Genomic DNA, 14,582 nt, shown 5'->3' with positions numbered 1-14,582 from the left:
GAACCCTCCCATATTTCGGGCGGGCCGTCTGGCCGGGTCGGGCCGCGCGGCCCATAAGCAGCTCTACGTCAAATCAAGTAATAAAGTGATAAGTGAGATTGTCTCCACAGGGATCAGATTAGGTATAGAAATGGTCAAGTTATGATAATGATTAATGTTATGGAAAAATCGAGTTAAGTATGCAGTGATAGATTAAAATAATAATGATGAGTGCAATTGTATACAGATTGGTATGGGAAAATGCTAAGGCAAAGTAAGAGTAAAAATATGTAATGGCAATGACGAGAATAATTACGTGAATAATATGTGAACGAATAAATAAATAACTAAAGGTGCTATGGCGAAGATACTGCGACAATGGATAGAAGGTCTACAATGTTGATTTGGAAGGTTGGGATTACTAAGAATCTGCCCTTACTTTCAATAATGTCTCAACTCAATCGTATTCAATCTACTGCTTAGAAGAGACATAAAGTGACCTGCTTCTTTCGAGAGCAAAATCTCTAGCTACCTGGCATGTGTCTAAAGGCCTTAACACGGTACCCTACATTGCTTTGTCTTCCTTTCGTATGAACATTGCTCTATGTCTAAAGTCTACTACAAATACTTGTCGAGTACTTGCTCATATCATTCAATTACGATCCAACTAATCCAACTTTTTCAGAATTCTATTCAGTTTTATGGGCATACTGCACATTCATCTATGTATAGGGAATGTACGCATACAATTAGAAAATAAGAACAATTGAATGAAACAGTAGATTAAATCAAACACATGCGTCAACTATTAAAGAAAATAAAAGTTTCATCACGTAATCCCAACCCTATGAGATTTAGCTCATGAGTCGACGATTAAAATTCAAGTTTGAACACCCAACATTGTTTTGATAAATTCAATTTATGGAGAACAGAATAAGAAATAATGGAAGAACTTAGGAAGATGGTTATCGCCAAATTAATCATCAATCCAGCAGCACAGTGTCCCGTGATGGCTGAAAGGGACTGCCTTCAGTTTCCTCTTTTCGTCTCCATTCAGTCCCTACCCTCTGTTGTTGCCCTCGGATCTCCACACTTAGGGTTTCCTCATTCAGCTTTTTATAGGCTTTTTCTTCATAGAATAGCTTCAACAGCCTATGATATCCTCTCCTCTTTTTTAGGCAGATTTTTCTGGTACTAGTAGAGTTGGGCTGAAACTGGTCTGCAATAAGTGTTGACTCGATCATCTCCCTGAATTTCCACGGCATACAAGGTGGCAAACTATCCAACCTTTTTCCTCGGCAAACCTTAACTCCTTTATTTCTTTCTTCAAATCCTGCACATGCCAAACCACCAAACACAACCCTTTCACATGCAATTAAAAGTACCTAACATTTAAATACAGTCCAAACTCCTAATGCAATGATAAAAATACTAATGAAATATCCTAAAATGCAACTAAATGTACCCAAGTACAAGAAATTAGTTAGGTCTAAAGCCATGAAATATAACTCTTTTCAAGAGTTATCAAATGTGACACTTATCGTCCTGGGTCACGCAGAGAAGCCCCTTTAGGTAATCACCTTCCTTTAGTTCTCTTCCGTATGATGCCATAGCCTAGCTATGGTCTAACATAATATGGTGTCATAGCCATGGACTTTTCCTTTCACAGATCGTGTTTAAAGTCCTGACGGACCCTTTTATGACTCCACCGTGGTGAACAGACACAAATTCACTTAATAGACCTTTCATGTATTTGCACCAAACTTAACATACATCTCAGACATGCTCTTACAGTCAAATTTTAGACTCTATATTTCTCATCACAAACTCAATACTTGTCAGATTCATTCAAAATATACATGCAAATATTATCCAACATTTATATATCAACGTACTCATCGTAATACCCTTTTCTAATCTTAATTCATAGTTTTTGTGATTCTCTACAGAAGTATCTAGAATAAACCAGTATACACACACAAGGGTTATCTTAGGGACTCACTCTCATCAGAACATTTCGAGTAGCATAAAACTAAGACTTATACGCATAATCCAGACATCCCGATGAAACCATACTTCACACCGACTTACTTGAGCTCAACAGATCTATACCAAGTATGCATACCATTCTCAACAAACATTAACACAGTCATAGACATACTTCAGTAATCACATACAAGGTCACAAACATAGCATAATGTAACTTCAAGGCTTACAACATCATCTTTCAGCCACTCTCTTACAGATCTACGAGTACCATCATTATACAAACAAGAGTTAGTATAAAGACTCACCTGATTCTCATCTGCTGCAATTCAAAGCTCTGAATCTAGACTTCTATTGTGCAATCAGCAGCAACTATTTCTACAAAGCAAGGAAGCCCATTAAGACCTATTCATATACCCCTTTTTCCACCATTTTTAACACTAGAAATCCCCAAGCAGGGTCATTTTATCTTTTATCTTACTGATCTACCAAGTCTAATAGATTTACTCTTCACAATACAAGATGTAGAGTTATAAATCTTACCTCGACGTGGTGTAATCACTGGTAAAGATCCAAATTTACAACTTTAACTCAAGAGAAAAAAGGAAAGACTTTGAGTTCCTTTAGGCCTAGACAACATTACTTCTTAAAGAAGGAAGAAGAAAACTCCCTCTGTTTAAACCTAAATATCTATATAAAGAACTCAAGCTCTTCTTGGAACTTACCATGTGTCACACACTATCAAAGTTATCTTTATAAATGGTTTACAGCTATAAATAAAAACCCAATATTTTTATATTCCTAGTTCGTCCCTTTTGTTCCTTTCTAACTACTTCGTTGGAATGTAACTAGCACTACTACTCAATAAACTGGGCGTACAATACCTTTGGTAGAAATCTCCAACACTCTTACCAAATCCCTTCCTTTTTATAACTTAATACATTCTAAAAACAAGCATCGCTTAACAATCCGATACCTACTATGCGTCTGATCTATATGCCATAACAACAATTGGGCGGATATCACTACGCCACTCAGGTTACTTCTAGTTTACTCGCCAAATTTAGAATCCATCCCAAAACTAGGTGTTACATTGAGTGTAAACGAGGCATACATCTTTATATGTAAACAGATGGTGACATTGAAGATAGTGATTCTCAAATCACTTGGAAGCTTCCATTCAAATTCCTAGTATTTTTGTGAAACATTTGTAATTATTATCAATTAGAACCCAGCCGCTGTAGAGAAACATCGTAGTAAATACCATTAATACTAGTGGGAATCCCCATTGTTAAGTAAGGAGATGCTTAAGAACCGCGGTGAAAAACAACAATAGCTTACTATTCGGGTTGTCAATGCATAGAGGACGTAAATCCCCACTTATAAGGGGGTAACTTTTGAAGCAGAACCTAAGCTTCAAGGTATATATTACTTATGAGCCAAGTACTTTACAAATTAACCATACATGTTAACAATGGAACGATTGTCTCTATAAACAATAGATGGAGAGGAATTGTTACCAAGAAAGACCCAATGCACTGGAAGTTAAAATCATTGATGTTAGACATTTGAACCCTAACTAGTTTAATTCACCAGAGTTCTGAACAGAGCACACATCTACTGGATCCAGAAATTAAGAGACTGGCTAAGTGGGCATCAACGACTCACACTATTGTTCATTGGCACTAACAGATGTCAATATTTTTTGTCAAGTACCTTAAAAGAAAAAAAACCCATTCAGGAAAAATATGCTTTCAGCTTTGTAAGGTTGTTCCAAGCAACAAACTACTTTGTTAGACAACAAAAAAACGCCTATCCTGGTTCTGTTACACACATTGTTATTGGTATATACACGCGAGCGCACATATATATATATATGAAATAATCAAGAAACTTCCTACTCAACCCATCTTAGTGAAGCACACCCCTGCATTGAATAAGCTCTACCGTTTGGTCACAAAATCACCTTTATCTGCTTAAATTAGGGGTGAGCATTCGATCGAATCGAATCAAATCAAAAATTTTCGAGTTAATCGAGTTTTCAAATCTCATTTTATCATCCTAACTTTATTTGAAGTTTTCTCGAATCGAGTCGAGTGAGATGGAATTGGAATCGAAACGAATCGAATATATTTGTTCGAGTTAAATTTTAAAAAATAATTTTGGGTCCTTGTAACCATTGTCACCCATCGTAATAAAATTTGTCCACCTTAATCAATTTTTTTATTAACTTTCATCATTTCATAATTTATTTATTAATTTTTTAATATTGGTTAGCTTCTTTGCTTGCTTAGTTGTTTCAATTATCTTGATTCTTGTCACTATGTATTTTAGAATTAAAAATATATTAAATGTGAAAATATGATTTTTAATAAAAGTGATTTTAAAAATAAAATGTGAAATTGATACCAATATAAAATTTTAACACGAATATTTTATGGCATAATTAATAATTTAATTTTAATATAAATATTCAATATGACTAAACAATTCAATAATATAAATAATATAAAATGTGAAATTTAATTTAATAATATAAATAGTAGATATAAATAAAATTATTACTATTTATGTTTAGTGATTTTTTGGATAATTTTAATTTTTATTTGAGAGTAAATCTTTGAGAAGTAAAAGTTTAAGGAAAAATAAAAAGTTTTGGGAATAAAAGTTTGAGGAAAGTAAATAGGGGAGTAAAATTTTGGAGGAAAATATTAAAAAATTGGAGGGAGGGTTTGGGATAGATGAGAGGTGAGATGGGAAGGAATAAAAGTTTTAGGAAAAAGTGGGAGGGAGTAAAAATTTTGGGGGAAAATAAAAAGTTTTGAGGGTTTTTGGGAATAAAATTTTGAGAAAAAATAAATGGGAGAGTAAAATTTTGGTGGGAAATGAATTTTGGGTAGATTGGAGGGTTGGAAGGGGAGGGGAGTAAAAGTTTTGGGGAGAAAGTGAGAAGAAGTAAAAATTTTGAGGGAAAAGTAAAAAAGTTTGGGAGTTTGAGGTAAAAATATAAAATATTATAGTTTGATATTTGAATTATTCGAGTTATTCGAATTCGAAAACTCAACTCGATTCGAACTCGAAATTCGAAAAAAAAATTCAGGTTGATTCGAATAACTCGATTAACTCGAATAACTCGATTTGTTTAACTCGAAATTCAAAATTTTTTCAATTTTTTCGAGTCGAATCGAGTTTTGCTCACCCCTAGCTCAAATAAATGTGTTCTCACGCATTGGCGGCATGTAGCAACCGTGGTGAACAAAGCTAAGCAGCACGCACATACATCGCGTGAGGAACATGGAGAAGCAAAGAGAGCTAGAGAAGTAAAGAGAGCATTGAAACACATTCGGCATTGGGTTGTATGGTGGGATGAACACTTGAAAAAAACTAAACAAAACAGGAAACAGGAAACAGGATAGAAGCATAATACATAATAGGTAATGCAAATATATCTGCATTTATCTGTCCAGGTGAGTCAAAGTGTAGCTTTTAAATATCTGGGCCATTTATGATAAAAAATAATAAATGCCGAGAAAGTTTCGTTTATTGTGAATGGATGCATTCCATCATATAAGTCAAAGCAACCATACACAAAAAGCCATACAAACGGTATTTTAGTAATTTTCCCAGATAAAAAATAATAAATGCCGAGAAAGTTTCTTTTATTGTGAATGGATGCATTCCATCATATAATGTCAAGAGTAGAAGAAAACAGAGGCAAAACAAAAAGACCATTAATTATTCTTTGAGTTCACGGAATAACCCAATTGGTGCACAAGAAAACTGAAATGGTCACTTGGCGGTTATAACATCCTTCAGAGGGAACCAAAGTTGATAGGCTCACGCAAGAACCTCTCCATCTGTCGTGCCCTAGTCTTAATGGACATGTCAAATACCTTTTGCTCAAACTCTACGACAAGCCCACCAAGAATACTAGGATCGATCTGGCACAAGCAAGAAAATATTTACAGCATCATTCTACCAAAGAAAAAAAAAGAACAAAAATTAGAAACAGATGAAACTAACTGCATACCTTCTGTTCCAGCTTAACCTGCTTCCCCTGTCCAATTATTTCCTGCAAGGTCTCCTTTAGTTCCTTCTCCTCCTGAGGAGGAAGGGGCTGGCATAGAATGACAGCCATTAAAATGAGAAACAGAAGGACAATATAAATCCAAACAAGATGACTTCCAAATTCTCAGAGCCTTAACACTCGGGAAGCAGCCAAGTAGGCTTTTATAGGTCAAGGAAATGAATTTTGCAAATCACAAAGACATCAAGAGATTAAGAGCACCGGTATAAAATGAATAATTGAACCAAAATTTCATGTGTCTACTTGATTGCTTTTCACTATTAGCCTGCAATCTTTTCCTTCAAAGGGACAAAAAGAAGCTCTATTTATATTTCAACTTTAAGAACACAATATTTGCTTCAAATGGTGATACAAGTGATATTACAGAAAACTTTACTTGAAAGTGAACTTACAATAACACTTGTGACAGAAGCTTTCACTTCTCCCTTATGAGCCATGGTCAACTCCACAAATCTCTTCGCAATGCTTTCTATATGTCTTAGCCTTCCATTCTCAGCTAGTATAACTAGCATGGATAAATATAAAAATTTCAGAGAGGTATTTAATCATTAAAAACAACAAATTAGGAGCTATCAGGGAAACAAAGGCATTGATGAGAAAGAAAAGCAAGTACAGCTATAGTACAGGCAAAGCCACAACCAACAAACTCACAAACGCCTGGTGAAAGGCCATAAAGAAAACAGGAATTGAATATCATACAAAGTAAGCATACTGCAACAATTATTGTTTGCAAATTATAGCAGACAGGAAAACACTATAATGAAACCTATATAGGTCAGGAAGAATCCTTTAGACCAAAAACAATGACAAAATTAAAGGGAAAAAGAAGTCTGAAAAACAGGAAAAACAATAATAAAAATACAAGCATCAGTGAAAGGTGTTCCATATTTGTCTATAATGACAAGAAGACCAGATGGCCCATAGGTCAAAAGTAATTAGAGCACAATATTTAAGACATGATTTGGTTAAACACAAACAGAAAGATAACACAACAACTAAAGCACCCGAAAAACGTCATCCACAATATCCCAAGCTATTTCATTGCACAATGTGGATTGCTATCATACACTTTGACAACTCTTCTACACTATGCCTCAATCATCCTATGCTTTTACATGCCAATAATAAAAATCTAGATTTCCTGCATCAGTTGCAGAAATATGAGTAGCTACTTGTGGCCCATTCTTAAGTGAAACTATCAAGCATTCTGAGCACCTTATGTTTCGCATTTTACTGGACCATCAGACACTTATGTTCATCAAGAATAAACCAGGTAGTCTTACAGAGTCTCAATTTCACACAGTCTCAATTTCACAACCCTAAAATTTTGTCAATCTATTTTCCAGTTTCCATACCCAAAAAGTTCTTTGTAAGATCTGAAAATTTAGCTTGGCCACATATCTCATTAATGGCTTTGACCCGTGTCTCTGCAGGTACTGACAAGTCCTTAGTGAATTGAGAAAACAATTGACTGTTTTTTGATGCCTGAACAAGGTCAAGAAGTTCAGACTCAACCTTGTCCAGAGCATTTCCTTTTACGGCTGCAAGGTACAGTGCAGATGCATAGTTTCCAGATCCACCAAACAAAGCCAAAGGCACCTAAAATGCCAATAAGAACCAACAGAACAGAGTTAGAACCCATTTAAATTTAACTTAATTGCACCTTGAGCCTTTTTACAACCCAAGGAAAGACCTAAAGATCAGCAACCGACCTTTTTCTCACAAAAAGGTCTCTAATTATCAGAATTCATTTTAGAAGCCAAGGAAAGGTAAATGGGGCAATGAACTTGTTCAAAAGCATGCGCCTCGACTAGCCAAAATATGTATATCATAACTATCATGAATTCATAGAAAACAAAAGAAACTACCAAGGCACCTTAACATTCTCGTCCTTCTTCGGAGAAGTGGAATATTTCCTCGACAGCTGTAAGAAACACAATGGGAGAAATCAACCAGAGAGTAAACAATTTAAAATTCAGCTCGACAATTACACTGCCGTGAAATGCATGGAAAAAGGAACCGATGATAAGATTATAAAAATATGCGCCATTCTCCCTAAGCATTCAATTTGGCTATCCTCATCTTCTCTGACAACGAAATCATAATAGTAGCAGAATAGCAAAGGCAAAGAAAATAAATATACAGAAACGAAAATATAACCTAAATCAGATTCGGATCACCTCACATAGGAAAAAAGAAGGTGCGACTGAACTAGGATAAAATATATAATAGAAAATAGAGAATGGAATCGATGAGAGATGACAATTACCTCGGGGCAAAGTAGAGTTCGGTGAAGAGCAGCTCTGGGAGTGTGAGAAGGCAGGGAATCGGATCTCAAAAGCCTGTGAAAGAGAGGGAGAGTGGATCTGATGCGCGCTGCCATCGCCATTTCTAAACACAACCCTAATTCTTACGTTGATTCTGGAGATCGCTTTGGCGTGGGAAGTGAGGGAGAGTGTATTTGAGCCTGAGGGTGAGATGTACTGGACTTGGAATTGGGCTGGGCTTCATATGACTTTCATCTCCGTTATTCATAGTACTTGTGTCATCTTAACTTGACGGCCGAACGAAAAGGCTCAACAGTCCCGTGGTAAACTATAATCTCCTCGATATTGCGAGTTAAACGGAATCAATCAGCTGATAAAAATATTAAAATTAATTTATCTAAAATAATTAATTTTATTGTAAAGATAATTATATATTTCAATAATTTTATAATTAAATCACAAAATAGATAAATGATTAAGATTTATATATTTTTCAGATATTGGTCTTAATTTTATTTATTATATATATTTTATTCTATAAAATATGAGTGTGGCATAACTTAGTTTAAATAGATTTAATAGTTGAGTAATTGTACCAAATCTAAAATGATTAGTGATGATTCCTAATTAGAATGGTATTTAGTGTTTAGAATATCAAATTCTCGTATATTTATTTCATGACCGAATGCATTGCATAAAATTATTTTATATCTCTATAATACATTTAAATTATTGATTGTGTTGGTATCATAAATCAATTAAAATAACTAAAATATATTTTTTAAAAGTTAACAAATATTATTTATAATGGTGTCTTTGTTTCTTTTATATTTTTATATAAATCTATAAAATCAATTTAAATCTTGAATAAATCTAGAAAAGAATCTATATATCATGCAACTTGAATCTAGAAACACTATAATATTAAAACCTTAATTTCATCATTTAGTCAAAACTTTCTTTATTTTTATCTATTTTTTATAATATGTTTTCTTTTCTTAATTTTCACCTAATATGAAGTCAACATCTATACTATGTAAAGTATCACTTTCAAAAGAAAAACCTAAATAGTTCAATATATCGCCTACTTATACTAAAGACCATTACAATTTACTACGATGGTTATGCAAAATATAACTTTTTCATACCTTTTCCGTTGCCAAATCATACTTTTTCATAATTTTTCCGATCAACAGTGCATTTACTTATTGTTAATGTAAAGCGATAATTAAATTAAGTACTATAATGATATTGTAATATGAGATTAAAAAAAAAAAAAGAAGCAAGCAAACCTAGTGTAAGATGGGCTATGTTTTGGTCTTTTGGACTCTCCATCCTCCAACTGAAGTTTGATCTAGTTAGTCTTAGACAGACAGGCCTTCTACCTTATAATCTCATGGGATGGGCTACGTGGCTATATGGAAATGGATAAATATTATATCTCTGCTTTTCTTGGCCAGTAGATATGGAATCTCAGTAAGTCCTAAGTCACCGCATAATTGAGAACCCATACTAAACGGTAAACGGAAACAAACAGGGAGGGCAAAAGGTGAAAGTTATGGTTTTGGCATACAGCATCTCTCAAACCCTCATCTACAACTGCAACCGTCAGTTAAAGGCTCTCGACTTTGTTAAAATAAAGTTATCTTCGGATTCAGATCAAACAAAACCGAACGGAGTATCTGGATTCCAAGCAAAAAGGCAATGCTTAAGGTGCAAAACCCTCTACTCTGATGCAGATAATTCCCCTACTTCATGCTCCTTCCACGGCCATGCCACTGGTATATTATTCATCTTATCAATTGTATATGTCACAACTCACAAACAAGTTATTTTCTTTCTATCATCATATTCATATTCTTTCTTAATTTTATGATAAAAAGGAAGGAATAACAAAGAGTTTATCCTTGAGATCCAATAGAAATATTTGCTATAAATATCTTAAATCCCAGTTAAAGTCCATCAGATCACAGAATTAAAATCAACGATGGTGTTTCCTAGCTACATGTATATGTTTTCCACTTGCTAATTGATCTGGTTGTGTATGTATATGAATCAGTTAATTTCCTAAGCAGAGAGTCAGTCCCATTCCGTTCCATTCCTTGACTAATTAAAGCTTAGAGTCATTGCAAAAATTTGCAGGAGAGAAAGGATTATTTGCATTGGCACCTCCACACCAGGGGATTGATGGAGACTGGACGGATGGCTCTGGAGTCATCGTCTACAAATGGAATAACGAAAATAATAGACCAAATACTGGACGCGCCAATTGGAAGAAAAGATGGAGTTGCTGCCAAGAATTTGATGAAAATGCACCACCGTGTATTCGTGGATGGCATGTCTCATACGATGACGGCTTCACTTTATATTAGATGCCGTTTATATTTTTTGTTTAGTATAATACCACATTGACATTAATCTAGGTTCAAGTTGAGAAATGCTTCCATTGTATATACGACGCATGCATCTCAATCTCATAGTTAATTTCTTTCACTGTCATCGTTTGCTCATCTTGCATAAATGATAAGAGTGATGAAGACCCAATCTAGCATGTGAAAAGAAAAAAACCAAGGCGTGAGATCCTGTCCCCTTTGGTAAAATCAATCGAAAGCCAAGGTGTAAGGTCTCGTCCCTTTTGAAGAATTGGTTAAGGTGTAATGTCTCGTCCCCTTTATGCCCATGAAGGTCAAGGTGAATAGTATTGTCCCCCTTGATAGAATCAACTAAAGATCAAGGTGTGAAGTCAAGGTTTTCCCCCCGTTACACCAGGAAAGCTAAGGTGAGATGTCTCATCTCTCTTGGTAGAACTAACCGAAAGCCAAGGCGAGAGGCATCATCTCGCTTGGTAGAATCAACCTAAGACAAGGCAAAAGGTTTCATCCCTCCTTGATGACAATATCAACTTTTCCATGATAAAACTATCTTTTTAGGCCTAAGCGAATTGTATGAACAAACCTTACAACCTATTTAGGCTAAAATTGCCTACCCAAGCACAAGCATGTATGTTTTTTTCGAAATAATGCAATACGACCATTCAACAAATGTTAAAGCACAAACGTGCATACACAAAAGCTATAACACAAAAAACATCCCAAACTAATTTTATTGCAAATGAAAGCAAAATGAATAGGACGACGAAACCCTGAATCAATCTCGGTGATAATAAAAGCAAAAAAGCAAATTTATTAATGTTAGTAAGTACTTACAAAATGTGTCTCTAAATATACATAGTAATAAAAACATCATTAATCATCTTCTAAAGAAAATTTTTTAGGGTTAGAAGAAGTTCTGCCAAAAATTTTTTTTCCTCTTCGCAATAGCTTGCACATCCCAACATCATCTATCTTAACTCGAAGTTGGAGGGACAAAATATGTCAAGGGAATTAGAGATACTTCACACTATGCTAAGAATGACCCCGTGAATCGAGAGGATCATGTGCTAGTTGAATAATGCTTATAATGGGATCTGAATGTTCGTAATGTTGCTAATAAATGACTATTAGAATTTCTCATGAGCTCAACCAACAACCACTTACTATTGGGATGCCTAGGTCTCCGCATCAAATAGCTTGAAACTCCATCACTCTCAATTTATTTCATGCTGGTTCAAGCTCACTTATAACAGCCTGTTTTCAATGTTGTCGGAAATAGTATTTCGGGACCACAATTCCAACAATAGAGTTAGTAAATATTATTAATTTAATGTTTACGAGTATTTAATAAAGTCATACTAAATTTTCGTTAAAAATTTTAATGTTTAGTTAGTTAATTAAGTAAAAGGATTAAATCGTAAAAGTTATAAAAGTTAAATTTTATTAGTTAAAGATGTCAAATGGTTATGAAAATGTGAATTAAGGTATTTATTTAGTAAGTCTACCATGTGAATAGGAAATGGACGGTTATGGACTTTGTATGGATAAAATTTAAGTTGAATTCTTAAAGGGTAAATTAATAATTAATTTAATAAATACATAAACAAATAAGTAAATGTTATCTTCTTCCTTAAATGGTTTTGACCGAAATCACCATGGGAGAATGAGAACAATCGGCGAACCTTTGTTTTATATGCATGGTATGTAAAATTTATCTGTTTTTAATGATTTTTTTTTTGTTTTTGAGTTCGTGTTAGTTTAATCTAGCTAACTGGGGGTTAATTTGTAAAACTGTTAAATGTTTTAAATTATTTCATTGATGGAATTGAAGTGTTTTTTTAACTTAGTTGATAGATTCATGAACTTGATAGATGAATAAGTATTTTGTTAAGTAATTTTTAATAATTTTAATGTTTAAGGATTAAATTTTTAAAATAGGAAATTTTCATGGAATTTTAGTGAAATTTTGATAAAAGTGGGTTGATTAGGGACTAGGTAAAAGTCAACTAGCATGAGTTTTCTTTAATCGTGGTTAATTTGTGAGTTTTGGGTTTACGGACTAAATTGTATAAAAGTTAAAATATTGGTGTAATTTTGTAAAATGATAAGGGAATGGCTTAATTGTATAAAACTGCATATTTAAGTACTGGAATGGTATTAATTGAATGAAATTACTATTTAGATCGAGAAACACAACAACCAAATTTAAATTGAGGAAAAGTTAAAGTTCCGGACTAGTTGTCGACTTTGTTTTTGCAATTGTTTTAGTCGAGGTCAGTTCGTATAAGGATTAAATTTAGTATTTTCTATTTTGAATGAAATGCTAATAAATATTTATGCTATGTATAGTTTAGATTGATAGTTGTTATGATATTTTGTTATATGGATTAAATTATGATGTTAATCAAATTGAATGGTGTGTTTGAAAAATGTATATTTCATGGAAGTATTTTTGAAAAGGTATAATGAAATGAAATTAAAGTATTTGGATATGTAATATGGTCCCATTTGAACCTCATGAATACTTAGGATACAAATGACATGTCATTAGGGGTTATTACAGTTTCGGGTGCTAGTCTCGGATGCCCTATTGTTGGTTGAGATTTTGCATTTGTTGCGGATTCTCCACAGCTCGTGTGAGTAGCATTATATAGCTTAACATCCCGACCCACAACTCGTGTGAGCAAGCCCATTTCACAGCTTGTGTGGGCATATACGGTTACATGTTACATTCACAGCTCGTGTGAGCATTTCTCGAGTATCCGATGATATTTCATTTGGTTCAACAGGTGACTAAAGTTTAAAATGAATATGCATGTGTATGACATGATTTATAATCTTGAAAGATGAAATGGAAAATGTTGATATAAGTACTTAAATTGAAAAGGATGTTTTATAAGTTCTTGATGGATGAAATATGTATTTGAAATGGTTATTATGAGATATTCCATGCTTTGGTTGAATTTTTATGTCCTTTGATACACCTACTAACCTTGTAAAGTGGTGTGTATAGGAAAGAAAAGAATGTTCATGATCTATTGAAATTATGCTTGAATGGTTTAAACATAGTATGTTCGGTAAGTTTAAGTTTCCATTATACTAAGCACTAGTTGCTTATGTAGTTATTTTCTTTGTTTTGTAGATCACCGAAAGACTCAATTGGTTGGAATCTCGTCGAAGTACAATCACACTATCCATCCCACATTTTGGTAGTTTTTGGTTATTTTTGTTAATGGTTATAAATGACACGTAATAGGGCTAAATGTTATCTTGGCAACATGGTTTGTCTTGAGTTTGTGTCAAGTTTATTTGTGTTTAAATGTCCTTAGTTGTTGTTTTTGGGACTACCGGTACGCCCTGTGGCACAGGGAAAAAAATATCCTGGTGATCCACAGCCAAGGATCTGTGTATGAGGACTGAATTGGGTTGAAATAAGGTTAAAAGTATACCTTCTTTACTGAAAATGTTGAAAAGATGTTGCTGATTCGATGTCGATTCCAAGCCACAACAAAAACGTCTCAGCCTCTACGTAGTCCACTGATCTGGCATAATTCGATGTAGCATATTAAACTAATTTTCACACTTTAAGAGCTTGAAAGCAAACATTTTCATTAGGTTTTAATTATGTTTTAGTAAGTTTTCTTAAAGACAATAAAATGTGCAAATTGAGTCTTTTATTGACCTTAGGGGTCGATTGAGGCCCAAGGGTGAGCTAATGAACTTTGCAAGTGTGCAGGAGACCATTAGAAGGTATGCTAAACCGATATTGGTCACTATGTTGCAACACGGAGGGTTCAATGTCACAACATAGGGAGTAGAATGGAGAAATCCTAAGACTGCCTTCGACGTCGCGATACAGCTGAAGGGTGTCGCGACATACCCCTAAAGACA

General features: G+C 34.1%; 2 protein-coding genes across 3 annotated transcripts; one reads left to right on the top strand and one right to left on the bottom strand.

The window, feature by feature from the left end:
- Positions 1-5,607: 5,607 nt before the first annotated feature.
- LOC105763714 (ATP synthase subunit O, mitochondrial) lies at positions 5,608-8,511 on the bottom strand. Its single transcript, XM_012582041.2, has 6 exons — positions 8,322-8,511; positions 7,929-7,976; positions 7,408-7,651; positions 6,445-6,557; positions 5,996-6,082; positions 5,608-5,906 (listed from the first exon to the last, which is right to left on the bottom strand). Exons 1-6 carry the CDS (start codon positions 8,439-8,441, stop codon positions 5,778-5,780), a joined length of 741 nt encoding a protein of 246 aa, XP_012437495.1. The 5' UTR covers positions 8,442-8,511; the 3' UTR covers positions 5,608-5,777.
- A 1,281-nt stretch (positions 8,512-9,792) lies between these two features.
- On the top strand, positions 9,793-10,818 carry LOC105763713 (uncharacterized). 2 transcript variants are annotated; one of them, XM_012582040.2, is made up of 2 exons: positions 9,793-10,100; positions 10,462-10,818. In XM_012582040.2, the coding sequence occupies exons 1-2, from the start codon at positions 9,878-9,880 to the stop codon at positions 10,689-10,691; spliced, it is 453 nt and encodes a 150-aa protein (XP_012437494.1). In that variant the 5' UTR covers positions 9,793-9,877; the 3' UTR covers positions 10,692-10,818. The 2 variants fall into 2 exon arrangements, with proteins under 2 accessions (XP_012437494.1, XP_012437493.1); XM_012582039.2 differs by having other exon boundaries at positions 10,441-10,818.
- The last annotated feature ends 3,764 nt before the right edge of the window (positions 10,819-14,582 follow it).

Source organism: Gossypium raimondii, chromosome 12 (genome assembly GCF_025698545.1).
Source record: "Gossypium raimondii isolate GPD5lz chromosome 12, ASM2569854v1, whole genome shotgun sequence".
NCBI lineage: Eukaryota > Viridiplantae > Streptophyta > Magnoliopsida > Malvales > Malvaceae > Gossypium > Gossypium raimondii.
The sequence above is the reverse complement of the archived record's forward strand: the minus strand, read 5'-3'. Positions and strand labels throughout refer to the sequence as shown.

Excerpts from the sequence above, each read along its gene's own strand:
- LOC105763714 (XM_012582041.2), bottom strand. The coding sequence starts at position 8,441 with ATGGCGATGGCAGCGCGCATCAGATCCACTCTCCCTCTCTTTCACAGG. Across the intron at positions 7,977-8,321 it reads GAACTCTACTTTGCCCCGAG|CTGTCGAGGAAATATTCCAC; the intron begins GTAATTGTCATC and ends TGTTTCTTACAG. Across the intron at positions 5,907-5,995 it reads AGGTTAAGCTGGAACAGAAG|ATCGATCCTAGTATTCTTGG; the intron begins GTATGCAGTTAG and ends TGCTTGTGCCAG.
- LOC105763713 (XM_012582039.2), top strand. The coding sequence starts at position 9,878 with ATGGTTTTGGCATACAGCATCTCTCAAACCCTCATCTACAACTGCAAC. Across the intron at positions 10,101-10,440 it reads CTTCCACGGCCATGCCACTG|AGTCATTGCAAAAATTTGCA; the intron begins GTATATTATTCA and ends ATTAAAGCTTAG.